This window comes from Cololabis saira, chromosome 6, assembly GCF_033807715.1.
Source record: "Cololabis saira isolate AMF1-May2022 chromosome 6, fColSai1.1, whole genome shotgun sequence".
Taxonomy (NCBI): domain Eukaryota; kingdom Metazoa; phylum Chordata; class Actinopteri; order Beloniformes; family Belonidae; genus Cololabis; species Cololabis saira.
This window is the reverse complement of record NC_084592.1, coordinates 9,065,621-9,093,600: the sequence shown is the minus strand read 5'-3', so window position 1 is coordinate 9,093,600 and position 27,980 is coordinate 9,065,621. Positions and strand designations below refer to the sequence as shown.

At 41.6% G+C, this 27,980-nt stretch overlaps 3 protein-coding genes across 4 annotated transcripts; 1 reads left to right on the top strand and 2 right to left on the bottom strand.

Annotated features, from left to right (window-relative positions):
* Positions 1–1,622: 1,622 nt before the first annotated feature.
* Positions 1,623–11,552, top strand: lcmt2 (leucine carboxyl methyltransferase 2). 2 transcript variants are annotated; one of them, XM_061723208.1, is made up of 14 exons: positions 1,623–1,782; positions 2,807–2,931; positions 3,054–3,135; positions 3,224–3,404; positions 5,091–5,247; positions 5,404–5,593; positions 7,746–7,853; positions 7,933–8,020; positions 8,089–8,316; positions 8,416–8,628; positions 9,232–9,329; positions 9,480–9,667; positions 10,808–10,943; positions 11,072–11,552. In XM_061723208.1, the coding sequence occupies exons 1-14, from the start codon at positions 1,735–1,737 to the stop codon at positions 11,234–11,236; spliced, it is 2,007 nt and encodes a 668-aa protein (XP_061579192.1). In that variant the 5' UTR covers positions 1,623–1,734; the 3' UTR covers positions 11,237–11,552. The 2 variants fall into 2 exon arrangements, with proteins under 2 accessions (XP_061579192.1, XP_061579193.1); XM_061723209.1 differs by lacking the exon at positions 1,623–1,782 and having other exon boundaries at positions 3,276–3,404.
* A 4,079-nt stretch (positions 11,553–15,631) lies between these two features.
* Positions 15,632–17,136, bottom strand: crygs2 (crystallin, gamma S2). Its single transcript, XM_061723218.1, has 3 exons — positions 17,026–17,136; positions 16,590–16,832; positions 15,632–16,043 (listed from the first exon to the last, which is right to left on the bottom strand). The coding sequence occupies exons 1-3, from the start codon at positions 17,032–17,034 to the stop codon at positions 15,771–15,773; spliced, it is 525 nt and encodes a 174-aa protein (XP_061579202.1). The 5' UTR covers positions 17,035–17,136; the 3' UTR covers positions 15,632–15,770.
* A 1,041-nt stretch (positions 17,137–18,177) lies between these two features.
* On the bottom strand, positions 18,178–26,502 carry tbccd1 (TBCC domain containing 1). The gene is made up of 9 exons (XM_061723210.1): positions 26,362–26,502; positions 22,959–23,023; positions 22,605–22,871; positions 22,209–22,367; positions 21,912–22,028; positions 20,469–20,718; positions 20,191–20,377; positions 19,576–20,106; positions 18,178–19,492 (listed from the first exon to the last, which is right to left on the bottom strand). Exons 2-9 carry the CDS (start codon positions 23,019–23,021, stop codon positions 19,282–19,284), a joined length of 1,785 nt encoding a protein of 594 aa, XP_061579194.1. The 5' UTR covers positions 23,022–23,023; positions 26,362–26,502; the 3' UTR covers positions 18,178–19,281.
* Between the last annotated feature and the right edge of the window lie 1,478 nt (positions 26,503–27,980).

The window sequence follows — 27,980 nt, the reverse complement described above, 5'->3', positions numbered from 1 at the left end:
GGCATTTCTCCTTTTGTTTTTGTTTTATTTTGGCATTTGATACCAAATGAGCAAAAACAGAAATCTGTGACCCACACTGCAACCATAGGCCACAAATGACAGATGAAACTATAATTATGGATGAAGAGGATTAAGTATTGAACTCATTAACCAAGCAGGCAACATTCCTTAGCCCTTTCACACCTATTATCAAAAGACCCCCCCCCCCCTTTCAAATGCAGATATTCACCTTTAAGAACATGGAATATTATGTTTTTTTTAAATATTTTTCAGCAAGTCACTGACATTCCACTTACTTGGATGTCATATTATCTTAAATTAATGATGACGGACTGAAGCTGAATTGTTCCCATTGAGGGCATTCATTCTTAATAATTGTTGAAGATTCTCATAATGGATTCAGATATTAAGAGAAACCGATGAAAAGCTTAAAATGGTGGTTTGGTTCAATACAATGCATTGAATGGATATGGGATGGCCCGTTGATTTCCGCTGAAGCGTGCAGCTAAACCATCCAGGAGAAATCAGTTTTGAATAGCTGTTCACTGTTGTGAACACTCTGAATGAAAGGTTTACAGATTTCTGTTGGGCTGCACATGTGATCTAATCATTAACAAAACACTGAAGCATCTGAAGGTTTGTTGGTCAAACTTTAGGCAATACCTGGAAAGACATTTCTTAAATGTTTGTGTCCAGTTTGTTATACATTTCTGAGACAAAGGACGGTTTCCCCAAACACTTCCTTAATTATATTTGTTTTAAAAGTGCACGTCAATATGAATGGATCATTATGAAACTGAAACTCAAGTCCTGCAATTTTCTCTGAAAGTTATTCTGATGAAAAAGAAAGCTACAGAAACAAGTACATGTTGTGAGGAAGGTTAACTGAAGGTCTTTAGAAGTTTATTCATTCAACTTCAGACCTTGAGATGAGTTGAGACTCCAGCAGATCCCTGTGACCCCGAATAAGATTAAGCAGATCCAGCTGGATGAATTATTTGATGGTTATTATTATACCTTTAAAACCTTCAGATAACTAATTCTTTAGAGGTTTCTAGAAAAGTATTAAATTAAACAATATAATGATGATGGTGATAATAATAATAATAATAATAATAATAATAATAATAATAATAATAATAATAATAATAATAATAATAATAATAATAAACCCTCTGTTCTAGAAGATTCTCTGATGGTTCTTTTTCACCCTGGTAAAATGTTACCTAATGTCCAAGTTAACTTTTATTGCTTTTTGAACTCTTAAACCAGGTTCTGGTTCTGGGCTGCAGATACTGCAGCCAGAGTTCAGCTTTGGAGCATCTAAAAAAACAGTTTTGCCTTTCCATATCAAATATCATTAACTAATCATGAAAGAGGGCATCACATAGCCACCATTACAAGAGAGCTCATGATCAGAGGCTATCTCACCCTACTTCCACATATTAAAAAAAGAAGAAAAACGTAAAAAGGAAACGAACCTCAGAGGGGGTTTCTGCATGTGACGTCAGAGTTTTAAATAAAACCCGTAGCTCCGTTGTTGTTGCACACCCAGGCCGCCGGGGGGCGCCAGAGAGCAGCTGGAAACCGACCCGGATGTGTTTCAGCCACGTGCAGGATGTTTAAACCTAAACTTCAGCCAGTGTTCCCATTAGTCAAAATCAACATCAAGACATTTAAAAGATTGTCCTACATGTGTTTTACTGCAGAGTGGTGTGACAGCTTAACAAAACTATGCCGAGCACGAACAGAAAGAAGCAGAAGAAGCGAAGCGACGAGGCTGTAAGTAATGTTAAACCTTCACTGAAGTGTTAGTTTGTTTATATAGTCAAAGTGCAACATAAGCTATTTATATCACTTATGTTGATGCACATGAGCGTAGCGATTATTAAAGGGGTCACAATATTAGGGGGAATATAAGTATTTTTGCTCTAGAGCTTACATTTGATAGTGTGAAATGACAAGAAAATCAAAAAGGATGCTGTAATATTCTCGGTCACGTTGACTGGGACGATTTAGGTCTGACAGCTACTTATTTAGAGAGCCCTTCAGGACTGTCCGACACTGACACAGCATACTCGGATCAGAGTTAAATCAGTCATCTTCCTCACCTTTATTTGTGTGTGTGTGTGTGTGTGTGTGTGTGTGTGTGTGTGTGTGTGTGTGTGTGTGTGTGTGTGTGTGTGTGTGTGTGTGAGAGTGTGAGTGTGAGTGAGTGTGAGTGAGTGTGTGAGTGAGACTGACTCCGCCCCACTAAAACCAGCTATGAACAAAGCTGTAAAAGCATGGTTGAACTGTATCTCTGCGATGTTTTGACCAAAGAAAGATTTTTCAAAAAGAGGCTGGAGCTGTGTGTCAGAAAGGATGTTGCAGGGAAACACAACAGTGTTTTATCTCACACTGCTTAAAAATATGTTGCTGGTGTTTGCACTAACTCATCACACATACATGTTTCCACTATATCAGAATAATGAATCCACAATGTGAAAAAGTCTACCAGTTTCATGGTCTTATGTTCTATGGATTAAAAAAAAACTGACAACACAAAGAGAAGTTTTTGTCTCACGTTTGCGTCACTGGAGTTTCACACAATCCAGCACACGCTCATGTGACGCTGTCTGCGGTGGTAAACGAAGAAAAATCAAGTGAAATGGACGGTTACCTGATTCTGTGCAGAGGTCTCTCTCATGAAGCATAAATGTGTGAAGCTTGCATCGTTTTTCAAATATGATGTAAAAAGTGAGTTTTGATTGCCGCTTCAGAGAACCAGAAGGCTTTGTGACACTTCTCTCCTTGCTCAACTCAGGTTCAGGGAACCAATGACAGCAGCGTGGTGAGCAAGGTGTCGGCTGCAGCGCAGGGTTACTTCAGGGACGAGTTCCTCCAACATTTTGTGTGCAAAGCGTCTAGAAGAGCACCTCTCATCAACAGGTGAGCAAGAGTCTCGGTCTTTCACAGCTGGATCAGCTCTGTGTGATGCAGAGCTACCACATGCTTGAATACGGCAGTGTGAGACGTTAAGTTCTTCTTTTGTGCTTCCTGGCATGTTTTAGGGGCTATTATGTGCGCTGGAGAGCCGTGGATTACTGTGTGAGGAGGTTCCTTCAGGTTGCTGGGAAATGCCCCAAAAGACAGGCAAGTTAGCAACATACCATCCGACACAGCTTGCAGGTGCTTTTCTGACTTCCTGTGTCGTCATATTTCCCTAAATCTGCTGTTGCAGATCTTATCTTTGGGCGCAGGGTTCGACTCGCTGTATTTTCGTCTGCGTGCAGATGGAGCTCTGGACGGCGCCGTTGTGTTTGAGGTGGATTTTCCTGATGTGGCGCGACGCAAAGCCGCCCTGATCGGTTGTAATGGAACACTGAGAGGGATGTTGGACTCCTGTTTACCTTCTCTTACAGGTTTGTAATGTTTCCTTTTTGGGTGAAGGAAAAAAAAATAATACATTTATCAGATAAAATGTTGTTATATGAAAAATAAAATGCACTCTTTTACAGTTGCATATACTGTATCGGGGGGCACATCTGGTCTATCAGGTCTTAAAATTATGTAAAGACAAATCCATTCAAACGGCAACATATCAACTATAATGCTGTCATATATTTCACACGAAGCTGACATGTACAAGCGATGCGTGAAAAGGGACATTTCCCTTTACAGCTTCCAGAGTTCAGATGCTCTGTTACAGCCAAGCAATGCGAGTGAATTAGTCTTGACTAAATGATCCACAGCAAATGTGGGTAAAAAAGCAAGCTTGATCAGTTTGGCACTTCGGCACATTCAGGTGTGTGCTAACACAGAGCCAGTGAGAAAAGATCCCAGCAGTGAGGTCAGACAAGCAATCGTTGGTCTCCATGAGTCAGTGAAGGCTTATAAGAACATTTCCAAACTATGTGCTTTAAGGCCGGTCCTCCTTGTCCGCTGTCCTGCTGGTTTTAGAGGCTTCCCAGCTCTAACACACCTGATCTAGATGAACGGGTCATAACCACACTGTGACGATCCAGCTGACAAGCTGGTGACGCTCACTTCAAGAGTCCGGCTTTTATGGAGTCGATCGTCCTCGGTGTCAAAGATTATTCACGAGTGGAAAAACGATCAAGACAACAGTCAGTCTTCCGAGGAGTGGACGCTCCAGCATAGCTGAACTTTATCACGAACAACCCCTCTCACCCCCTACATGACACTGTGGGAGCCCTCAGCAGCTCCTTCAGCCAAAGACTGCTCCACCCGCGCTGCAAGAAGGAACGCTACCGCAGGTCCTTCATCCCCACAGCCATCAGACTTTATAATAACAAACTGTAGCCACCCGAGTGCAATAACCTGTCTCTTTGAAAGTGCAATAACCTTTGCCCACTAAATACCTCACGTATTTTTGCACATGTAAATATTATCCGTTTTTTCTCTTGTACATTACACATTTTTCTACATTTTATATTGCTCTTTTTTATTATTTAGCTATTTATTGGTTATTTCTATTTACATTTTTTGTATAAACCGTTGAGCGTGTGTGTTTGGCTGCTGCACGATTGAATTTCTCCTCTGAGAGATCAATAAAGTCTTCTATTCATATTCAAACTGAAGTCGGAGCGTACAAAGCTCAGAAAAAATGTAGAAGAAAACAATAAAAGTGCTACAATTAAGACTTTACAGGCCTCGGTTATATTTAAAATGTTCATGTTCGTGGCAGCTCAAGTATCAAGTATTGCTTCCCTGGATGGGGTTTCCAGAGTTTGGATGCAGATTTTCGGAAAGAAAGTACCCGACCTCTGGAACAATGACCTTGGGACAAACAAGACCAAAGTAAAGATGTTTGACCATGATGACCATAACCAAGTTTGGTTTGAAAAAACTAAAAAGCATCAGGACAAACGCCCACCTTCTAACTGTCAAGCATAGAGGTGGGGCATGATGTGGGCTTGTTTTAGAGCTAAAGATCCTGAGCACTTTACAATCAGGTGTGATGGTCAGTGGTCAAAGTCTTGAAATTATAAGAAATGACATCTGAGGTTGTATTTTTTTTTTTCATGGTTCTCTTTCATTCTACATGATTGATTGATTGTGTACCGTTTATCCTCCTGTGCTTCCAGGGCCGGTTTGCATCTCCAGCGGTCAGTACCGCCTGCTGGGTGTGGATGTGAGAGAGGAGTTGCAGGTGGAGGAGGCTCTGGGTGCAGCGGGGCTGGACTGGGCTGCCCCCACTCTCATTCTCTCTGAAGTGGTGCTCACCTACATGGAAACTCAGCGGTACGGCTGATGGCACGCATCTGCAACATATACTCTGGGCTTTAATTAACATACAGGGAGACATACATTCACACGAGGTCGAGCTGGAGCGACGTAATCAGGATTCTGTTGTCGGGTGTCTCCTCGTAATCCGACTGTGTGTCGTGTGTCTTCCAGCTCCGACGCTGTGATCAGCTGGGCAGCGAAGCTCCTGCCGCAGTCTCTGTTTGTGATGTACGAGCAGATCCATCCTCACGACCCTTTCGGCCGCATTATGCAAGATCATTTCCTGAAACTGAATTCCACTCTTCATGCTCTGCGACAGTACCCAGACACCTCGGCACAGACACGCAGGTTCCTGGACAAGGCCAGTACACCAGTTCACGGTTCATAAGTTCATCTGCTTACAGAACAAATAGACGCACTGCAAAAACTCAAAATCTTACCAGGAATATTTGTCTTATTTCTAGTTAAAATGACTCATTTTTAGTCAAAAAATCTCATTACACTTAAAACAAGAGTCATTACCAGAAAAATAACTTATTTGACAATTTTCACCTGTTTCAAGTAAATTTTCACTTGAAATAAGTAGAAAACTCTGCCAGTGGGACAAGATTTCTCTTCTCATTACAAGCAAAAACATCTTGTTCCACTGGCAGATTTTTCTACTTATTTTAAGTGAAAATCTACTTGAAACAGGTGAAAAAGTTGTTTTTTCCAGTGATGAGTTTTGTTTTAAGTGTAATGAGAAACTAGAAATAAGTTTTTGCAGTGCGCACTTTCAACGTGACGCAATTGTTTAATTTCTTGCTTTTGTGATGATTGAACCCCTGCTGGAGACAGAGTTCACGTCGTCTCACTTTTTTGATGCAGATTTAATTTCAAAAGTGGGAATTTTCACATAATATAATCTTTTAGGACAAACAAAGAAAAAGGGTTTGATTTAATTGAACCAAGTTGCTTCGAGATGAAATGCCAGACATCTGCAAACTACCAGGTGAAAATAAGCTGGATGTTGTCAGTAAGACTTACTTTTACTCCTCTTTCCCCTCTAACTTGGTTTTTTTTCACAAAGTGTGGAGCATCAGTTCTTTTCAAAATTCATTTAGTGTGTTATTGGAATCTAGTGTATGTTAGTCCACCAAGTAAATGCAGACCCAGTCCTGTAAAAAAACACCACGAGAGACTGTAAAGTTTGCTCCTAAATCCATGTAGCGTGACGGTGTGAAGTCCCTTCATCTTCTGCATTTCAGCCTGACTCTTCACAAAACTAATCCATTTCTTCTTCATCTCACTATTTCTCTGAAGTTTATATTGCCAGTCCCAGTTTTGAAAATTCTGGCGTCTGTGTCAGATATGAAGGTTGAATCGTCCAAGACCCACACCATGTGATCCACTGGTTTGTGAAGAGCCGTTTTAAAGGCTCTTTTTCTTCATACAACTTGTAGCCGAGCTGCCCAGGAAGCCACACCCCCACTGTTTGTCGGTCAAAGTTAGCAGTGGCCACCAGCTCCTTCAGCTGAACCCCATCGAAATATCTGCAGGGCTGCCGGCAGACGTTTACAGTAGAGTATCTACTTTCACGTGTTGTCAGGGTTGTCAGGGATGTGAAATCAAATGAACAAAATGTTCTTTTGGTCTCAATCATTTCCTTTTAGGGATGTAAATATGTTTATCTCTGCTCTAAAGACATTTTAACATGGGAGTTAGGGCTGGGCGATATATCGAGATTTTAATATATATCGATATATTTTCAAACGCGATATGGTATGAGACAATATCGTTTACATCGATTAAATTTTTTATTTTTTTTTATTTATGATTTTGATATAGCTTATTTTGTGACAAATTGACTTGAATGTTTTATTTGAGATTTGCACAAATGTTTTGTTATTTGCACAACTGTCAACCTCAGTGGAAAAGTCTGTGCAATTAATACAATGTAGACAGTAACAGGCAGTGTATTTTAATTTAATTGTTATGCAGGAAAGGGATATTTGTTTTTATTTTATTCAAGAAGCATTTTTATTCTATATATGCAGGCAGTTTATTTTTATTTCGTTTGTTTTATACATTTTGATATTGTGCAGACCTCTGTTAATAAAGGAACCTGTGTGACATTTGGCACGAGGCTTTGTATTAAAACTGACTGTTTTTTTTAAGGGTTTGCTTCAGAAAAAAAAATGAAGCTAACAGAGATGCTATGCTATAATGCTTTGGGGGAAACTCCAATTATGTCACAGAAAAAATATCGATATATACCGAGTATCGCCATTCAGCTAGAAAATATCGAGATATGACTTTTGGTCCATATCGCCCAGCCCTAATGGGAGTCAGTGGAGAGCGACATGAACTCGGAGCCTCTAGCAGCCAGGCGGGTTCTCGGCTCTACTTGGGGTTCAACCAAGTTAGATGGCTGGGGTTTGGTCCAAGGCTAATACATCAGGCCAGGATCATTTAAAACATAGCTGTGGTCAGTTTCTCTTTATTTGATGAAACGTCTCTGTTTCCATCTTCAGGGCTGGGAGCAGTGCGTGTGTCTGGATATGAATCACTTCTACCTGGGGTTGATCTCTGAGGAGGAGAGAGGCAGAGTGGAGAACTTGGAGCCGTTCGACGAACATGAGGTCAGCTCGGCCGAGTCCTTTGCACTATTAAAAACATCAAAAACTGTGAGCAGGTGGTAACGCTTCTGTCTCCCATCAGGAGTGGCATCAAAAATGTTCCCACTACTTCATCCTCACCGCATCTCGGGGTTCTTTGATGCAACAGGCTTTACTCCCTCCAGCTCCAGGTAACGAAGTCACCATCTCTGTTTTTTAAGGGTGTCGTTCTGCGACTAAGCTTATATTGTTGGCTCAGCATCTCCAGCAGGGACCATTAGCCCTCGCTGGAGTCCAGCGGCGCTGAACGTACGGACCGTCCCCGTGTGTTTGGAGGGCCTGGGGATGGCCTCCACCTGGATCAGCGGAGAGCAGGTGCTGCTGACTGGAGGCTCCAACAGAGGAGGACGAGGAGCAGAGACCAGAGTTCTGCTCAGAGGCCAGGAGGGCTGGAGGACCACGAGGGTGGAGACATCAGTAGATCTGAGTCAGAGGGTTTGATTCTTCCCAGCATGCCTCCAATGTGGAAAAAACTGTTTTCGGTGGCCCTGAAAAATTGAAGACGTGTGTTCTTCATTTATCGCAGGCGTGCGACTTTACCACACGGCCACCCCTCTTCCCGGTGGAGGAGTGGTGGTGTACGGAGGCCGCTCCTCTCCGCTCAGCCCAACCACAAGCATTTTCATAGTGACTCCTGACGCTTGTGGTCCAGCGACGGCCAGCGCAGAGCCGGTGGTCTGCACGGGAGAGACACCGCCACCAAGATGGAGACATGCTGCCGCCGTGGTCACTCACCAAGGTGAGCTGCTTCTCTCCTTTTTTTTTTATTCACTTTTTTCATTTTCTGTTTAATCTGTTTCTTGAGCATTTTCTTTTTTTCCTCACGGATTCTCTCACTTTCTTTTATTTCTGTTTTTCATTTTCAAAGATGAGTCTTTTTTTTTTTTTATGGTTCAATTATTTTTATTTTAAAACGGAGTCAAACAGCCACAATTTACACTTGTTCTTTGTTCATTGTTTATATTTTTGCTATTTCTTTTTCTATTCTTTCCTTTCATTTTTTTTTACCTGTCTTCCCTTTCTTATCATCACTAACTTGTTCCTTCATTTATTAAGTTTTAAATTTTTTAAGTCTTTCTTCTTTCATTCTCTTTTCCCTTCATTTTTTTCCATCTGAGTCTTCAACATTTAAGTTTGAGCAGCAGTAAAACATCCTGATGCTGTTTTATTGGAATATTTCACTGCTGCAGACCCACATCAGTTTCAGCACGCTGGTGTTGTCCTAACTCTGCTTCATCTTTCCCTGAACACGTGACATTTTTAACTGGATTAAAAGGTTATAGAAGGTAATTATTTTGGCTATGTGATCATATCAAATGAGGCTTTTTTTCATATTTTACAGACAGAAACTTCCTTTTTGTGTTTGGTGGGAAGAACCAGTCTGAGTATGTTCTGGGTGACGTCTCCTTCCTGAGTCTGGATCAGCAGCACTGGACTGAGGTTTTTATCTTTTATAGAAATTTTAATGTTGCACTTTCATAGTTTTATCCCTTTTTCTCTTATCACTTTTCACAAATTAATTCTGGTCCTGAGTAATTTAGTCTTGAGCTCACTGACGGTTCCTCTGGTTGCTTCGTGCTCTACCATCAGCTGCCAGTAGAGGGCGCAGCACCGGCGGCTCGTCACTCCCACTCAGCCTGCTCATATCAGGGAGGCGTGCTGGTGTTTGGAGGACTCGGCCGGGGAGGGCTGCCACTGGGAGACACGGTGGCATTGAGGCCAAATGAAAGAGGATTCTGCTGGGAGAGAATAGATGTGCAACCCCCACCTGTTCCCAGGTGAGTTGTTAGCAGAGGTGTCAAAAGTATTCACATTCATTACCAGGGCTCTCAAGTTTCATGAAAAGTTTGGAGTGAGATTACATCTATTAGGGCTGGTGCGACTTGAAATTCTGTGCGTTTTGGCCGCCCCTGACTAATGAATCATTACTCTGGTAGAAGTATAGATACTAGAGTTTAAAAATACTCCTGTCGAAGTATCAACTCAAGTGTTTTACTCAAGTAAAAGTATAAAAGTACTGGTTTCAAAACTACTTAGAGTATAAAAGTAAAAGTAATGTAAGGGGGAAAAAAGCCATTAAGGACAGTCACAAAAGCCATTGAAAATGAATGTATCTTAGTATAATGCAAATATATTAAAGAACCATATATGTGTACTATTGAGCATGAAAATGTGTTTCAGAGAGCAGGAGATATGATGACTAGTTGCCTAAGTATTGTAATGGTGCAAAAAGTCAAACTTCAGAGGCATGTTATCATTTATCCTAATGTTTATTGGAATGTACATCCAAGTTTAGTTGCAGGAATCTGAGGGAACGGATGTAAGAACAAAACTGGACAAGAACATCTGAAACAACCACAACCAAATTCACTCTATCCGGATGGAGCAATTTAACTGGATAGTTTTTTTTAAAGGCCGAAATGAAATAGAGTAACAAGGCTGTTTTTAAAATGTAAGTAGTAAAAAGTACAGATAATTGCGTGAAAATGTAAGGAGTAAAAGTAAAAAGTCGTCTGAAAAATAATTACTCCAGTGAAGTATAGATAACCAACATTTCTACTTAAGTAAGGTAACGAAGTATTTGAATTCAATTTTTTTCAATTCGATTTTATTTATATAGCGTCTAATACAACAGAGTTGTCTCTAGACGCTTTCCAGAGACCCATACCCAGAACATGACCCCCAAGCAGTTATTACATAAACAATGGCAGGTAAAAACTCCCCTAGTGGGAGAAAAACCTTAAGCCAAACAGGAGTTTAGGAGAGTTTTTCTCCCACTAGGGGAGTTTTTACTGCATCTAACAACCAGAGGTGTCACTTTGTGACACCTCTGGTTGTTAGATGCAGTTCCCCGTCATCTGCTTTTAAAAAAGGAAAGCCTTTCATCAGAGGTCTTGTGATTGTGTGTCTCGTTTTAGATACTCCCACTGTGCCCATGTGGTTGGAGACAAGCTGCTCGTGGTGGGTGGAGTTTGGATGCACTCAGATGGAGTCCCAGGCGTTGCCGTGATCGACCTCAGCACGTGCACCAGCCTGGAGTTCAGCTTGGATACGGTCAGTTGTTGTTTACTGGACACACTTGGTTTGCTTGCAGTTTGCTTGCAGTTTGCTTGAGTGTTTCTCATTTCCTGGAAAGCTTTGATGCAGTAGGTGGTCTGACTCGTGACCGTGTGTGTCTGTAGACCTCGGTGCCGTGGCCTTTGATGCTTCACTCGTTCTGCTCCGAGCTGTCGGACACAGAACACCCCGAGCTGCTCCTGATCGGAGGGGGAGGGAACTGTTTCTCCTTCGGGACTCACTTGAATCCGCAGCCCGTCGTTGTGGACCTCAGACCCGCTCTGGCGTAAGGCAGCCTGCCGCGCTGGGAATATCACCATGGTAACCCCGCTGCTTCTTCCAAAAAGGAAGAGACTAAATCCAGATGTTTCAACTGGAATACCCACATGTAAAATCCATGAAATGGCTAATTCCATCTGGTTTGGACCTTTTATCAGGTCTGTTGTCATACACTTCTGACATCCCATCATCACGATTTAATGAAAAAATAAATGGATAAAAACAAAGGATTTTAATCATTATAAAAGTTTCATCACTCTGATTCCTCTTGAAATCCACTTTTATTAGTATGTACATATTTATATATTTCTAATAAAAAATATTATATTTTGGGGAAAAAAGGGATCTCCTCATGCTTCTTTTTTTCATGTATTTTTCTACATGGTATGTCAATGGTTGTATAGCTCTTATCTAATGGACAACAGGAAAAACACTTCTGTAGTTATTGTAATTGTAAGGTCACTTTTTCATGTTAACCTACTTCGAACCTTTCAAGTTGAGAACTTTCATAGATATTTAAAAAAAAAAAAAACGTCCTCAAGTCACCTAAGTGTCCGAGGGTAATCTGCAGGGAAACAATCCAGCCATGGTCAATTGGATGGTAAGAGGGTAAAAAAGTTAGAGAAATAAGTTTAGGCATTACTGGAAGAGTAGAGTTTTCAAGAGCGTCTTTAATGTAGAGAGAGAAGGCTCACTATCAACTTGTTCCACCATTGAGGACCCACGTAGGAGAACAGTCTGGACAGAGATTGCCTTTTCTCATATTTTGTCAAATTTTGAATCCCACCCGAAAAGAAAAAAAAAAAGTGGTTTACATCTCTCTCTTAATTTTCCTAGATGAGTTTTATTACATTTCAGTCTGGTTTTAATCTTGGCCATAGTGCTGAAACTGCTCTTCTGAGGGTTTTTAAACAGGAAACTGCTGTTTTAGATTTAACTGCTGCTTTTGATACAACTGACCAATTCACTCTTTTATCCCTCTTGAAAAGTGTGGGCATAAAATGTATATCCTTGGTTGGTTCAAGTCATATCTAACTGACAGGTGTTTCTCTATACAGATCTGTAAGGTTATTTCTGTGGCGCCTCTCTTATGGGGTTCCCACTCCTTTCTGGGCCCACTACCGTTTTCTTTATGCCTCCCTTGGGGTTCATTTTTAGGAACTACAGTTTTAATTTCACTGTGCTGTAGACAATATCCAAATTTGTCCGTTAGTAAAAATCAAGGAATTTCCAATATTCAGCAGACGTTCTTGCTTTTGTGATTTGAAATACTCTGGCATTCATTTTCTCTGTTTCAACAAAAGTAAACAGAAATTGTTACGTTTGGTTGTGGTGACCAGCTGAGAGTGTGCCAACTGTCTCGGCCCCTTTATCAATTTGTTAAAAACCTTTTTTGACAGCACTATTAAATTTGATAAACAGGTTAGTTCTGTTGTAAAAGTGAATCAATTCCAGCTGAGACTGTCGGCCAAAGCGAAACCTTACTAACATTTATAATGATTATGCTTTTATTACCACACTATTGGATTGTATGTTGGTTTAGATCAGTTGTCTCTTTGTCTGTCCCTGTTTGTGAAAAATGGTGCTGCTGTGCTCTTAAGTGGGACCCATAAAACATGACCATATCACTCCACTGCTATCCTGTCTGCTTTAGGGAAGATTTGAATGATTGTTTAGAAGGTTTTTAAAATGATTGGCACCACTATACTTGTCCAAGCTTACTCATGTTCATATTCCTGCCAGTAATGGGATTATATTAGCCAGATGGTCCTTTGTGTTCCCAGATCTAGACTTAAAAATAGAACACGCTTTTTCAATCACTGCCCCCATTCTTTGGAACATCTTACTGTGACAAATTAGACACAAATGTATATTTTTGCAATGTTGTTCTTTTCACATTTGTTATGATGTGAATTTTATTATATATATGTATGTGTGTGTGTATGTGTGTGTATATGTATATGTGTGTGTGTGTGTGTATATATATATATATATATATATATATATACATATATATACATACATATATATACATACATACACACACAGTATATTAATGCCTTAACTTAAACACTGTTATTAGTTGTATGGGCGTGATAGAGGATGTCTTTGTTTCCGTTTAGTGCAATTTCCTGAGATCTTACTGAAACAATTGCAATGTGGTTCAGCCAAAACATCACACAGTAACACACTACCCTTTTCTACCGTGTTTTGCAGCTGTTTTTAGAGAAGTCAGCACTCCAACTTGACCGTAGCCCTCTGCTCCATGAAGTGTGCATCTTTTGAAATCAGGTTTGTGTAACTCGCTAGTGTGAAACAGTACATGCTCCGTGATGGAGACCTGACTTGAGACTGAATAATTCTACTCAGATCTGAGTCTGTGGCATCAGAGTAGCCTCTAAGACTGAATGACATATCTTTGAGCTATTTTTCAGGATTTTTAAAAAAATGAGGTCCTGTCACACACCTAAATTATACATCTTAAATACAGAAAAAAGTAATGTTTAATGGGTTCATTAAATGTACTCTTTAAAAGAAAATCATTCCACTTATACTTCCCCATTGTCATTTACATTGCAAAGCATCATGGGTGGTAGTCATGTCAACCAGGCTTAATGCGCTGGTCCTTGGATCTCATATTGATTTAAAATTACTTCAGTTCACAGTTTCAACTTGCAGACAGCACAAGGGATGAAAACAAACAGAGAGAGTGTTACTGGAAACATTCACCAAAGTAATAAAAATCAAAAAGGTGAAAATTAGATAGTGAGAAAAGTCAGTTGACTGTGCAAAATTGTTGTCTTTCAGTGCTGATGGAAGAGCTCTGCATTGTGATGAACTGATTTCAGCTGTAAAAGACTCCGTTTTCAAAACTGCACTCAACTCGTCCAGTGTGCACTACTTTACCCACATGTAGTGTGCAGGATGGAAGCAGGTGCTCACACTGAAGTAGATCAGAAACACTTCCACGGAAGTTTTGTCGTGCAAATAACCAGTCTATCTTGCATACTGCACCACATAATCCAGTAGGCCGCTAAGAGTGGAAGCTAGTCACATGACCACGCTGACCAGCTTCCGGTTGGGTTATCGCTCTTACAGAGGTGTAGTACATTCTCATACATACAGTAACTGTTGTTTACTAATGCTGAACATAACATGCTTTTTCAAAAGTAGCCATATTGCAAAGCTAGCTGGTCTGGCATTTTACTGAGGTGAGTTTCAGACTGACCAGTGCAAAGACTTGGGGCTGTTAGGTTATTTTGTTTGTTTTTGGTTTGTTTGAAGAGGGTTTGGATGATACAGATGCACTGTTGCCTAAGAGCAGGAAGGTTCCTGGTTCCCTTCCGGGGGTTCTTCAGCTTCCTCACAAGGACATGGCTCAAAGTCTTCCATAGGAGAAGTGTGAGTGTGTTTGGTTGTTTGTCTATATGTGACCATGGATTTGATTGGCAACCGGTCCAAGATGTAGCCCTGCCTTCCACCCGAGGAGAGCTGATGTTGGAGAAAGTGGGTACAGATAATACCTGGATGGGTTTGTGGTTAGTGTCCTAACTGTAGTAGACAGAAGCGTTAGTACTGAGCATGCTCCATTTTTAAATGATGGGGAGCTATAGGCTAACAGCTACTCAGAATGAGGCCCATAGGAGATCCAGCATTCACCATCTTAATTCAAATCTCCCAAATGTCACTTGATGTCACAGCAGTTAAAGGTACTTGGCCCAAACAACACGGTCTGCTTTGCAACAGTATTGCAATTCAGATGTTCTGCTTTAAGGAAAATGAAGTGACAAAACGCTGTAAAATAACTTGTGCAAAAGTGACATAGTGTACATATATCTGATAAGGTAATGGTGTTCGCTTGATCCTCTATAAATCTGTGAAGTTTGCGCTGTTTTAGATGGTGAAAATGAGCTCCCCTGTGTCAGATATTCCATGGTTGTTTGCTTCTTTTAGGGTTGTGATCAATTACTTGGATTCGTCCAGAGGGAAAAAAAAGTTATTGCACACCTTTTGTGCACGAAAATCGAACAAAGAATGATCGACTTGAGATTATCACTTCAAGGAAGTTCTGTTAACACTACTTTTGACTGAGGTCCAGAGGGAATGAAACATTGGCACAATCAGAAGTGTGGAGGTTCTTTCTTTGCTCCAAGGCTTCAGGAGTAACTAAATCATATGATTGTTTTAATCTTTTGAAAACTGGATACTCTGCTTAAGTTTTTAAAGGTTCCTCTGAAAACTTGTTGAACACTGAGTGTTAAAAATGTTAAAAACTGGACGTTACCCAACGTTTCCTGAATTATATCTGAGATAGAAATATGGTCTCTATTATCTAATACTATAGACAGTTCAAAAGCTATTAAACAAATCATGTATAAAACACCCAGATAAGAGACATGGATCGATCTGCTTTGCTGGACAGTTTTATTTTTTTGAAACCTCAGCTCAAAATCACAACATAGGCCAAAGAGAGTCATAGTCAGATGTCAGCTCTTAATGCCCTGATATAGCTCATGCTTTTTTTTTACGTTCAATTGGTTTCAATCATTCAGTGAAGCGCCTGAAGGACTGAACTGTTGGACTGACGGCCCCCCAGTCACCAGGTTTGCGGTACTCGCCCTTCTCCAGGAAGTACTGGCGCCCGCGGTAGTTGGGGTGCTCGTAGAAGACCCACCAGCCGTCGTACACCTTGCAGGAGTTGACTTCCCTCCAGCGGAACTTCTCCAGGAGCGAGGGGCAGTCCTCCACGGCCTCCACGGCCTGGCCCCCAAAGTCGGCCTTCTCATACAGCTGCATCTTGTACTGGGTCCCACTGGTCTGGAAGGTGAAGGAGGGGTGGGGGGGGAAGCAGGGGGGTAACGGGGAGGTGTTTGGGGGTTTGCGATTGGGCAGTTAGTGGAGAGGGTTGGGAAAGAATGGGGATGGGATGTGGGGTAAGAAAAAAGGGGAAGGGGGGATATATAGGGAGATGAGATGCGAGCAGAAGCGTAGCTTTTCTGGAGTATGATGAACTATTAACAGAGATTTTCAGGTATTCAGGCTGTTTAGATCATCTTCTTACTAAATCTGGTATTTTTTACTCCATATACGAGATAAATGATGACAGTCAAACATGGTTTGCATGTTAATGACTAAAGCAGAGCTGTAAACAAACAGCTCGCTGCATTGATTTTTGTATCAGAGGCTGGAAAGTCAGGGTCACTTCAGTCACAAATCCCGTATTGGTCATTGACCGAGCTCTACTTTTGCTGGTAGCTTCGATAACTATACCATGATCTCTGCCTGAGGCTCTAATACGTTCTCGGAGTGGAAAACGCTGAACGAGGAAAAGCAAAAACCCGACCAGGAGGCCAGATCACTTACAAAGTGGATCATCTTGCAGGAACTGAGGCGGTCGTTGAGCCCCATCCAGCGCTGGTACTCTGGGTACTCTCCCCTGGTCAGGACGTACTGGTAGCCCATGTAGTTGGGCCTCTCGTACACCACCCAGGCCCCGCTCTCCACCCGGATGGAGTTGCAGCGGCTCAGGTAGGCATGGAAGTCTGAGCAGTCGCTGTCGCACTCGTAGCGCCGGCCCTGGAAGTTCTTGTCCTCGTAGAAGATGATCTGGAGGAGGACGAGCACAAGCATGTCAGGACAAGTCAGACATCTTTGCATTCAGAACAACAGAAAGGAAGGTAGCAGGACTCCGGCAAACATCCCAGCTTCGGCCTCCACCTGGATGAAAGCAGCCGGTGCCCCGGTAAAGCACGCAGAGATGTGCAGCCTCCTGCACTTCTCAACGTGAACATGAACTCACCCTGCCCATCTTGGATGTGATGTTTGGGATTGCCTCGGTGGTGATGGTGGAGGCTCAGCTGAGGTCTCGGTGTCGCTTCGGCCTTTCAGCCTGTGCCTTTTATACCCCCGCTGCCCACATGTTCATAAACAGCAACAGTGGAGGCAAAAGGGGAACAATCGCTTTGTCATGAAAATGAGATCCAAAAATTGAGTCAGTGATTCTAGTGCTATTCAGTTTTTCCAGAAAAGCGGGGAAGGATTACGGCATAATGGCCGGGCACCGTTATGCGTTTATTGACCCCCACTTCTCTGCGGGCTGGGTCCAGTGCCCACTGTGACTCATGCCAGCTCCACCAGCTCGCCCCCACCTGGCGAGGACCCGCTTCCTCTCTGGCCTGTAGATACATCTAGAAGAAGTATTCAGACGTGCAACTTCTGTAGGAATAGTGTGATCGCACTGCCAAACTTCCTTCAGAAAAAACATCTTAAAAGCTAAAAAATTGCATAAATATATATTTACAAATTACTATGAGATTAAATGTTAATTAAAATTAAATGTTTAGTGTAAATTATCTGCTGAGCTGAAACCGACTGGGACTTGGATCTATTTTATTTGGTAAGTCTGTGACGTCCTGAATCTTGCTTCCAAAGCTCCAGAGATGCATGCACAATGTCTGAAGGATGTCAAAACCTGAAGCCTTTTCGAGGGAGAATAAATAAATAAACAAATGCTGCAGATGTTGTTAGGACAGTGATCAAACTAAATGTTTTGCATTACAGTAAAAATCTCAAATATCTTGTTTTTTTCTCTGGATTAATTGAAACCATTTAACTTGTTTTAAAAGTTGATCATTTTCTTCGGTCTTCATAAAATGTCATTTTGGAGAAATACTGTAGAAAACCGATGACTGTTTTCAGTCATGTCTTTACCGCCCTGTGGCAGCCATGTTGAGGGGACAGAATCAAACATATGCAGGTGCTTCTCCTCTGAAATCAGAAACTACGTCTGAGGTTGTGTAGATCAACGTGGAGAAGAAATGCTGATAATCACGATAATATAGTTCATGTATTTCAGTACATTTATTTAAGAATCATCGTTCATGTCAATTTGAAACCTGTTATTTTGTTCAAGTTGAATATTTAAACAAAACAAGGAGGCACTTTATCAGGCAGAACTTTTATTATCTATTTTGCCAGGACCAGTTTGTCCTCTTCGTACAGCAGATGAGGATTGTTGCTTGTAAACACCAGCAGAAAAGTGCACAAGTTTTACAGTAACATCATATTCTTTTCGAAAACCATATAATACACATACATTATGTAAACAAAAAAAAAATGTAATTAAATCAAACAGGCTGTAATGCCAAATGTGAAGAACTGGCTTAAGTACACTTGGAAGTTTTAAATGTTCAAACTTGCTCTGAGTAGGACAGAATTATTGGAATTATCTTTCAGAACTGATAATTACATATATATTCATACAAAAATACAATTAGGACACATCCCCAACAATGTTGCCTAATCTTTTCAAAGAAAGGAGAAAATTAAGAAACAAAAGTCTTAAATTATTTTCTACTATTCTAATAAATACTATGACCTGAGCTGTGGGTGCACAAGCATCTTCTTTCCACCCAAACAATTAAATATGTTCAATGTTCTCCGTGGCTCTCTACTTAGGTTTCCCTCTCTGAGAATACAAAGTTAGTTATTTACCAAAAGGAAGTCTGTCGGAAAAAAGAAATAATGGCTGTGACTTTATAGACAAAGGCATTTGTGGTTCTTGCAGGCCTAAGCCACACCGAGCCTCAGCGCAGCAACCTCCAATGAGGACCCAAGTGATGTCAAGTCTCCAAAACGCTTCAAAATGCTTTGAACTTGCAGAACACCTCAATTTCCCACTTGAAATAAAAAAAAAATAGATTTTTATTTATAGCACAATTCTCCTAAAGTTTGACTTTCCTATTTTCAGCATATTTTCAGAAATCTTCTTCCTTTAAAAGCTAAACATGTGCCCCACCCCCGTGTCTTCAGTCTCATAAGATTGACTTGCACCAAGTTGTTCTGCAACATTCTGCTCCACTCCCTCCTCAGCATGGGATAAAAGGTGTAGCTGCCTTTTGTTGGGAGGAAATTGGTGAGATGTCCACACCCCAGGTTGTTATGAAAACTGAACCGGCAGCTTCACGCCCGTCTGACCTGTCTGTGGTCACTGCCAGGCTGTTTCAGTTCACCGGCTTCGGGAAAATATGCCCCAAAACAAAATTAACACAATAATTCAATGAACCACGGGCGGCTGTCCCGTTTCTTCGGTCTCAGTCGGTTTGGTTGGTTTAACTCGGCCGGTGTCCTTTTCTGCTCTGTCCAAGTCCTTAACAGAGGTTATCACTGGCGGGATCAGGCTGTCAAGTTCCTGCCGGTGCCCCGTTTCTATCAGCCACTCGTGGAACTTTAACTCCACCTGCTCCTGGAATTGTTGTTTCTGCTCCCTGCAGACAAACATACAATAAACCTTAATTTCATACAATGTATTCCTCAGCTTGATGGAAATAAGAAGGTCTTATCGACTTACTTGGTGAGTCGGGCATCCATCACCGTTTTCTGCCAGGTCTGTATCCTCTTCTGCTTTTCATTCACAGCTTCCTGGTAGGCAGGAGGCAGCCCGCCAGGCACCTCGCACGTATCCCCCTCCATCTGGTACGGCACAACCAGGGTGTGAAACTGTGATGGCGGCAGCAGGCGATAGCAGGCAGTGTCTGGGCTGGAGGACGTGTTGAGCGAAGAGTTGGCAAGGCAATCGGTAGCCCAAAGCAAGGGCTGATCCCAGACATTGGGAACCACCGCCAAGCCCACGCTGGCCATATGGTCCTCCAGGGAGGGGTAGAAAGTGTGGTAAGGACCTAGGGTGATGTCTGTGTTTCCAGGCAGGAGCAGCGGGCGGCTGGGTGTCAGGGCGTGGACGGTGCAACGGGAAGAGGCTCCGACTGCGATTCTTCTGGCCACACAAACCAACCTGACATTCTGGCAGCAGTGCATGTGAATACTGGTCTCCACGGGACCCAGAACCACGGTGGTGTTACGGCATTTGTCTAAACTCACAGATCTAAAATAACGTGTGCAGAAAAAGAAAAATGTGATTGATGAGCGGTGTCCTCAAAAATGTTCTGTCCACAGAAACGAGCCTTACCTGAGAGGTGAAAGCAGGTAAATAAAGGCATCAGAGCATCTGTGGATTTTAATGTTGGCACCGGTCAATTTGTCTGAGGTTTTAGCCAGAGTTTGTTTGAAGACCTGGGACATAAGCACCATCTTACTGCCAGGTGGAGCTGTGTGGGTGTTTCTGCTTATCTTGGCTCTCTTCATGGCCCCTTCCACTAGAAAGCACAGACAAACAAAAAAAAAAAGTCAAAGAGTAACCCTGGCAAGGACAGAAACAGACAAAGATGCCAGAAAAGTCAGCGACACCTTGTTGCGCCCAGGCTAGTTTCTTTCCTGAGCGAAGGCAGGAGGTGATCCCGAAGGGGTTGAGACCGAGGCTGCGCTGGAGACAAGACAGGAGCTTGTGCAGAGGGAAGGAGCGGCTCTGGGGGGAGTAGCCAGCTTGTGTCTGGAGTTCGCCTTCGGTCAGCAGCCGGTGGATGGGCTGAACGGCTCCTCCGTGGCCGGCTGAACCCTCCAGGAGGAGGCCCAAGCTCCGCACAGACTCCACAGATATCTGATGAATACAACTCAAAGGTCAGCTACAGGGCAGCGGAAGAGTTGCGTTCAAATTTTTGAATGGAATTTTCAGAAGACAAGAACAAATGTACAGTTCGGACTGGATGTTGGTAGAATTTAACTTTAGTGATTTCCTCAAATTATTATTTTTCAAAGGAGGAACGGTTAAATGAGATCTGTTTACTAAAAGAAATGAATAGTCACGTTTTATTTTTGTTTTGAGGATTTGTTCTGATGAAACACTACACTTTATTCAAGGGTCAAATGTCCAGCTTACTGCTCGATGTAAAGTGAGCGTTTCTCTTCTGCCATAATTTAGCAAAGGAGCTCCACTTCCAATAACTCACACTGCCGCAAAAATGTTTTAAGGAAACTGCTGTTTTTTTTGTTTTGTTTTTTAAGTGGCTTCAAGAGATATTCCTGGTTTATGCAATTCTATAATCCCTGTTATCCTCTATAATGCCTTCTGCTCTGACCTCCTTTGACTTCACCATTTTACTTTGTGGTTGTCAGTCAAAAGGATTGATGTCAGACAAACTTCATTTACAGTGGAAAGAAAGATGCCCCCAGCTTTAGTCAATTTTGAACGCTTACAGGATGTTAAAGATTAAACAGTTGTGACACATGCTTTGCATTCATGCCTACTGTTTACTCAAGCCTACTCTTAAATTAAATACTTACCTGCTGTACTCTACTGCCCTTATTTTTAACAGCTTGTGCTTTTTATTATTTTACTTTTTTTATTATTTTATTTGTTATTTTACCTCCCTTTCTCATAATTTTATTAACTGTAGAATTATGTCTTGCTGCTTTAATGTCGATGTAAAGCACCTTGAATCACATTGTGTTGAATTGTGCTATATAAATAAACTTGCCTTGCCTATAGAAATTCAGGGTCACCAACACAGGTCTCAAGTACAATACATTTCACCACATGGACATTAACTTATTCTTGCAAAAATTAATTTTGTCACCTACTTATTGGTGTATTTTGAAAAATACAGAGTTCCCAGATTAGATTTACTGGATATCCAACAATGAACAGAGCATTACCTAGGGGAAATATCTGGCTCTTTGGCCCAGACCAGGTTATGTTGTTCAGCTACGTTTCTCCACAGTTCTTCCATTCACACTGTTTAAACACAGATTGTTGCTGAAACCTAACAGAATCTGTGCTAACTGTGAACAGACCTGGTAGTCTCTTTGGGCTTGTCCAGATTGTGACAGCTGGCCGGGGTCCACCAGCAGCTCCAAAATCCCTGCCAGATTGCTTTGTACGAATGACAGGTGGGCCTGATCATCCCAGTTCTGCCAATCAAAACCAGAAACAAAGAGCAGCCATGAATGACACATCAAAGAACTTGTGCTTTCAGCTTTAAAATATAAAAGCCTGGCATTGACTATGACGGGAGGATTACAATTACAGTCAACTGTGAAACACGCAGTAACATTATTGGTCTGTTTTGTGTACTTCGTAGCACAGAGCACCTTGTTCTGAGCACTTGTCTTGGCCTCTCGGTCTGATGGAGACGGGGAGCGAGTGCGATGGTTAGGCCACTCTTCTCCAATCAGAGACGTTCGCAGAGACACACGATTCAGCTGCTGGATGAAGAGGAAGAGGAGGAACTGCAGTGTGTCCACCGACAGCTAAAGACGAAGAAACAAGGGCTCAGTATCAGTGCAGAACATCTCCTCAAATCTGAGAGCACGGTTAAAACAATAACCTCTGCCTCTGGCAAAACAGAACAGCACACTGAGCAACGCAAACTCGAGAAAGATATAACAGAGAGTCAACATAAAAGATAAGCCATGGTATCACATTATTAGGTAAACACACACATAATATGTATCTAAACTTTATTCCACTCCAAACATGTATTGCACCTTGCTCCTTTGCTGCTCCAGCTCACTTTTGCAAGAGCACTGCGACAGACACTCTGCCCACTCCAACCTCTCCTCGGCAGTGTGGCCCATGAGAAGGTCAAAGCTCTCAAAGTAGAGCCACGCAAGGTCTTCTGGAAGCTGTAGCTTTCCGCAAGCGATGTGTCTCCACATGGGCCAGCCCAAAACAGGGAAACAGCCATCCCGCGTTCGCACGTAGGTTCCCATCTTCCGAAGGTAGTGAAGACCGAGCTTGGAGGAAGGAGCGACCTGCAAAGGTAGTGGCTCCAGTTAAAGAATAGGTTTGCGTCTTTTGGACGGTATAATTTTGCTGAACAGCTCTAAGAGGGTTTTCACCTGTAAGGCACCCAGTAGGAAGGGTTCCATGCGTGGCCATATGCTCACGCCGTCTGCCTCCATGTCTAAGAAGAGATGTTTAAAATGCAGTAAGGACGGTTTCACTTAAAGGCTGAATTATGCTTCTGCGTCAAAACGACGCCGTGTCTACGGCGTGTGGTTTTTGTACACGCAGAGGACACGCCGTCACATGCGCCGTCAGTGACGTGCACCTCCCGAAAATTGTAACTACGCGTCGAGGAGACGCCGACCACACGCAGACCGAGAGGGCTGTGATTGGTTCGTTTGAAAGCGAAGCATTTCCGGTTTCCGGTTTGAATCAGTAGTGAACTTCCAGGGCTTTTTTCTTCGTTTATATGTGATTTTTTTTGTTTTTGTTTTTTGCACAATAGTTGTCCTTATTTCTTTGATTTACTGTGACCGGAAAAAGTCGGATAAACCATTCAGAAAAAGATCGCTAACTAGTGGCCGCGGGGGGTACTGCACCGCGACCAAATGGAGAGACGGAGAAGTCTGAACGGTTCGTGACGGCGTCACGGGTGCGCCGTGTGCTCTGCGTGTGTGTGACGCAGAAGCATACCCGCACCTTAACACAGAGACGTATCTCAGGATCCTATTACAGAGCTACACAGTATTTCTTTCAGCATCTATAAAGTATTAGACACTGCCTGATAAACAAATGTCATATACACTAATATTTTGTTGGACCACCTGTAGCTTTGATCACAGCATGCATCTACTGTCCTTTGGACAACCTTGTTTAGTGTCACATCACTTATCTCAACCCACCAGAATTACATACATTTTTCACCAACATCTTGTACCGATGATGGGAGACTGACCACTGCTATACCTGACCAACTGAAGCAACCCCACGGGGTGGCAAATGACATGATAGCTTTAGCCACTTTCTTCTTCTTCTTCTTACCCTAATGTGCCCATCACTCTGGAAAAATGTTAAATCTGGATCCATCACACCATGTGAACCTTTTCCGCGGCTCCAATGCTTTCATGCATTGAGTATCCAAAAGTAGTTTTCTAGCATATTCAAGGTTTCATATGTTTAGTTGCACACTGTCCACTTTGGTAGACATCAGGGACTCTTCCCCCAGCAATCCAATACACTGTCTAAAAGAAAAATGCTGTTTAATTTATTATTTCTTTCATATTTAAATAAATTCCAAAAAAGCAAAGAGTGTTTGCCCAAACAAGCCAAACTTGGCTCAAATCTGCATTTTTTTTTAGCCCTTATTTGGCTTTGACTGATGACATTGACCCAAAGTAAGTTTGACGCTTGAACACAGACACATATCCAGGCAGATATACCCAAATTATTTATTCTCTTTGGGCCACAACTGGCCCTCATAACACTTGTTGTATCCCAGTTCAAAACAGCCTTTTTCAATTTGGGCCACATCTGGCTCAAACAACACATTGGAAAACCTATGATGTTTGATCCAGTTCATGGACATAGGCCAAATATCATTTGCCAGGGCCATTACTGAGCCATATGTGCTCAAGGTAGCACAGATAAGGTCCAAATGTGTCTGCTATATTACTAAAAAGGTATGTGCTGGACATGTTTAACAAAGCAAGTAGAAAGAAAAGAAATGAAAGTCAGTCATAGTGAGACAGAGTACATGTGTGTTAATGAAAGGGAAGAGAGTGCTATGATGAAGTTTAAGAGGTGAAGATGAGATTGCAGGCAGGGTGGAGTGGGTGGAGAAAAGTGTCAGGAGTGATCTGTAACAAGAGTCAAAGAGACGGTCTATAAGACGGTGGTGAGACCAGCTATGTGATATGGTTTAGACACTTTGAGTCCGACGGGAGGCAGAGTTGGAGGTAGCAGTGCTGCGGATGCTGAGCTTCTCTTTAGGAGTGACAAGGATGGACAGGATTAATGAGCACATCGGAGGGAAAGCTCAGGTGGGCTGTTTTGGAGTTAGAATCCAGATAAAGGTGGTCTGAACGTGGGCGAAAGAGGGGCAGTGAATATATTGGCAGAAGGATGTCGATGATGGATCCATCAGGCAGGCAGCAGAGACGAAGGCCAAAGGGGAGATTTATAAATGTGGTGAAAGAGGACATGCAACTAGTTGGTGTGAGGGGAAAGGTCAGAGGACAGGCACAGATATGAGAATAATTTGCCCTGGCAATCCCTACAGAGAAAAGTCTAAAGCAGAAGAAATGTCCCCATCTAAAACATATTTATCACTGGAGTATTTCCCATTGAGAGGCTATGGCTCATTTGTTTAGTTGAACTCAGGAACATGATAAACTAAATAACAAAATAACTTTCAAAAAACTGACCAAGAAATATCTCACCAACTACAGGACTGTCTCAGAAAATTTGAATATTGTGATAAAGTTCTTTATTTTCTGTAATGCAATTAAAAAAACAAAAATGTCATACATTCTGGATTCATTACAAATCAACTGAAATATTACAAGCCTTTTATTATTTTAATATTGCTGATTATGGTTTACAGTTTAAGATTAAGATTCCCAGAATATTCAATTTTTTTGAGATAGGATATTTGAGTTTTCTTAAGCTGTAAACCATGATCAGCAATATTAAAATAATAACAGGCTTGCAATATTTCAGTTGATTTGTAATGAATCCAGAATGTATGACATTTTTGTTTTTGTAATTGCATTACAGAAAATCACAATATTCTAATTTTCTGAGACAGTCCTGTAAGAGAAGTATGTCCTCAGATGTGGCTATGTATGTCTGTTTATGTGAGTTTATTTGTTTGTACTCTGTGGATTATACTATTTGTCGGTTGAGTATGTTCTGTGTCTGGTATAGTCTGTTATACAATCAGCCTGTCTGATTGTCTTTGTTCTCTCTTAATTATTTTTAAATTGTCTTCACGTTTATCTGTATTACTCTTAAATGTATGTTTTTATCATGTTAGGTGTGTGCAGCCTGTCTGATTGTTTTTTCACTGTACTGTATGTTTATGTCCAGGACCCCAGGAAGACTAGAGGCACATTTGTGTGCTTCTAATGGGGATCCTTAAATAAACTAAACTAAAGGATTCACTCCTATGGGACAAAGATTTGGCTTTGTTTTGACAATTCTTATTTTCTGTATATATAAAAAAAACAAGATATTGTAAAAACCGTACTTCTGCTGTAGAGTAAATATAGTATGTATGCGTGCTTTACTTGTTTATAAACTGTCCTTTAGTGCAGTAAAGCTGAGGTCTCCTAACAACCACACCTGGAGTTTGACAGGAAAACCAAGACTAGTTCCGAGCTCAAACTAATCCAGATGAGTGAATAAAACCAGCTCTGGTTGTGGCGGGATGATACACCCACATCTCCAGGCGGACCAAAGTTAACTAGTGGTCTTGAGTGGGCTAGCCTAGCCGCGCTAGCGGGCTAACGCTCCTACCGTCGGTCTCCTCTGTCCGTGGAGCTGACCGGACCTACGAGCCAGGCATCCCCGGACCGGTGTGGACGCCGAGGCGGCGGAGGGTTGTTCCAGACACTCGTCTCCGCGGCTGCTCTTCGCGCTCCCTGCAGACGCGGCGGCGCGCGGCAGGTCGAGGGGGCGCGCAGCAGACCGCGGGGGCGCGCAGCAGACCGCGGGGGCGCGCATAGCATTCTGCTTGACCCCATTTCCCTAGTTGAGAACAGGGGTGGGTAGAGTAGCCAAAAATTGTACTCAAGTAAAAGTACTGTTACTTCAGAATAATATGATTCAAGTAGAAGTAAAAAGTAGTCATCCAAATAATGACTTGAGTAAAAGTAAAAAAGTACTTGGTGAAAACACTACTCAAGTACTGAGTAACTGTTGAGTAACGTCTGATTTATATTTTTTAACACAACCATTCAAACAGACAAAAGCACAAAATAATCATCTTCAGGCAAATTAAATCAATAAAATAAATTAAAATTAATAAAAAATAGCTTAAATTAAAATAATCTTAAAGTAAGTTCAAGTACTTTAATAAATGATAAAATAAATAAAATAATAACAGAATAAAAAAATAAATTAAGCCTTTGTACTTTTCTTTTTTAACCAGGCAGAACTAGAACAAGCCCATGAACTCATAGAAACTCTGTGTGTGTTTGAGTCTGTGTAAATGTGACAAAACATGCAAAAACAAACATTTGTCCCAAAGCATCACCCAGTGATGTCATGAGATTGAGGCGTACGTGGATAAAAGGGATAAAAGAAAAGTAACAGCTCAACGTAGCCTAATGTAGCGGAGTAAGAGTAACAGTTTCTTCTTCACAAATCTACTCAAGTAAAAGTAAAAAGTATAGTGATTCAAAACTACTCCTAAAAGTACAAAATTTCCCAAAACTTACTCAATAAATGTAACGGAGTAAATGTAACTCGTTACTACCACCTCTGGTTGAGAACCAGTTCAGGAAAAAAAACTAATGTTTTATTAAGATAGTGTTTATACCTTAATTATTAGGTGTTTAGAACAAGCTTCGGTGAATTCGGTGAAAAAGGTATAAAGACATGATGATGGATAATTACAGACTTGTTCCCGGGTAATGGAATTATGTCATAAAGAAAAGAAACAAAAGGATGGGTACATTGAGTATTATTTTGATAAACACTTAAGTAATCCTTTTTTTAACATATGTGTGTACAGATACATGCATTTATGTAAGTGTAAGCATGTGTAGTGTGTACATATGTGTGTGGATAAGTAATGTGCTTGTATGTATGTATGTATGTATATGTATGTACATGTATGTACATGTATGGATATATGTGTAGGTATGTTGAGATAGGTATGCATGTATATGTGCATATGCTCTTTGTTGTTGTTAGCTATTATTCATTTGTTGTATTTCATATAAGGAAAATGTCTCAAACATGTCAGACAAAAGAACATTTTGAAATATTAGAGGGGGGGGGGGGCATTCACAAGCCGAGGCTTCAGCCCTGACCCTTTGGTTGTGATCTAAGTGTTCATGCTTGGTGGCGACCAATACACTTTTTTTCATTCATTCATTCATTCATTCATTCATTCATTCATTCATTCATTC

Bases quoted from the DNA above. Each gene is read 5' to 3' on its own strand.
- tbccd1 (XM_061723210.1), bottom strand. From the start codon at position 23,021: ATGGAGGCAGACGGCGTGAGCATATGGCCACGCATGGAACCCTTCCTA. The intron at 22,029-22,208 runs GTGCTCTGTGCT...TTTGATTGGCAG, and splicing joins AGACAAGTGCTCAGAACAAG to AACTGGGATGATCAGGCCCA. The intron at 20,107-20,190 runs GTAAGGCTCGTT...ACGTTATTTTAG, and splicing joins TACCTGCTTTCACCTCTCAG to ATCTGTGAGTTTAGACAAAT.
- crygs2 (XM_061723218.1), bottom strand. The intron at 16,044-16,589 runs GTAAGTGATCTG...TTCACCTTCCAG, and splicing joins CCTGCAAGATGATCCACTTT to ACCAGTGGGACCCAGTACAA.
- lcmt2 (XM_061723208.1), top strand. From the start codon at position 1,735: ATGCCGAGCACGAACAGAAAGAAGCAGAAGAAGCGAAGCGACGAGGCT. The intron at 5,594-7,745 runs GCCAGTACACCA...TTCCATCTTCAG, and splicing joins CACGCAGGTTCCTGGACAAG to GGCTGGGAGCAGTGCGTGTG. The intron at 8,317-8,415 runs GTCAGAGGGTTT...CATTTATCGCAG, and splicing joins GGAGACATCAGTAGATCTGA to GCGTGCGACTTTACCACACG.